General features: G+C 64.2%; 1 protein-coding gene across 1 annotated transcript; it reads left to right on the forward strand.

Moving 5' to 3' along the window:
* Positions 1-160: 160 nt before the first annotated feature.
* LOC104614188 (leucine-rich repeat-containing protein 3B-like) lies at positions 161-943 on the forward strand. Its single transcript, XM_010288778.1, has one exon. It carries the CDS (start codon positions 161-163, stop codon positions 941-943), a length of 783 nt encoding a protein of 260 aa, XP_010287080.1.
* The last annotated feature ends 72 nt before the right edge of the window (positions 944-1,015 follow it).

Below are 1,015 nucleotides of genomic sequence, written 5' to 3' on the forward strand. Positions count from 1 at the left end.
TGATGCTCGCAGCTGGCACAGCAGCAGTTCTGCCTCTTGGCACCCCCGGCCTGACGCTGTCCCCTTGCTGTCTCTGTCTCAGATGCACCGAGTCCAGCCGAAACCACCGCGGGCGAGAGCCGCCGGGCCAGCAGCCGCGTGATAAAGCCCACATGGCAACATGCCTGCGGCAGAGCGGGTCCTCCTCCGCTCGGTGACCATGTGGCTGCTCCTGCAGAGCCCCCCCCTCCTGGCCTCCTGCCTCCGCTCGGCCGCCGCCTTCCCCAAGGGCTGCTACCCCTCAGAAGAGGAGGGGCTGAAGACCTTCCGCTGCAGCAACGCTCAGCTGACCGAGGTCCCCAGAGACATACCCAACGACACCAACAAGCTCTACCTGGACTCCAACCGAATCCCCTTCCTGCCCCGCAACGCCTTCCGGGACCTGCCGCTCCTGCTGGAGCTGGATCTGTCCCACAACGCCATCGCCGGCGTCGAGAGCGGGGCTTTCCGGGGCCTGGCCGAGCACCTGCACTTTCTGGACTTGTCTTCCAACAGGCTGGTGTCGGTCAGCAAAGATGCCTTTAGCAACCTGAAGGCCAAGGTCAACCTCTCCAACAACCCCTGGCTGTGCGACTGTCGGCTGCAGGAGCTGATCCGCACGGTGGACCTGGCGGCCGGCTCTTCGGGCGGCATTGTGTGCGACTCCTCCGCGCAGGAGGAGCACGTCGGCAAAGCTTTCCTGCAGGTGATCGCCGACACAGACTTCTGCAACGTGTACAAAAAGACCACGGACATCGCCATGCTGGTCACCATGTTCGGCTGGTTCGCCATGGTGATCTCATACCTGGTCTACTATGTGCGGCAGAACCAGGAGGACGCCCGGCGGCACCTGGAGTATCTCAAGTCCCTGCCCAGCAAGCAGCGGAGGTCGGAGGAGTCGTCCACTATCAGCACGGTGGTGTGAGGCACCGGCATCCCACAGCACACGGGGACCTGCAGAGCTGGGGATCGGCCGCTCCGCAGGCTTGCCATGGCT

This window comes from Phaethon lepturus, unplaced genomic scaffold, assembly GCF_000687285.1.
Source record: "Phaethon lepturus isolate BGI_N335 unplaced genomic scaffold, ASM68728v1 scaffold24660, whole genome shotgun sequence".
Taxonomy (NCBI): domain Eukaryota; kingdom Metazoa; phylum Chordata; class Aves; order Phaethontiformes; family Phaethontidae; genus Phaethon; species Phaethon lepturus.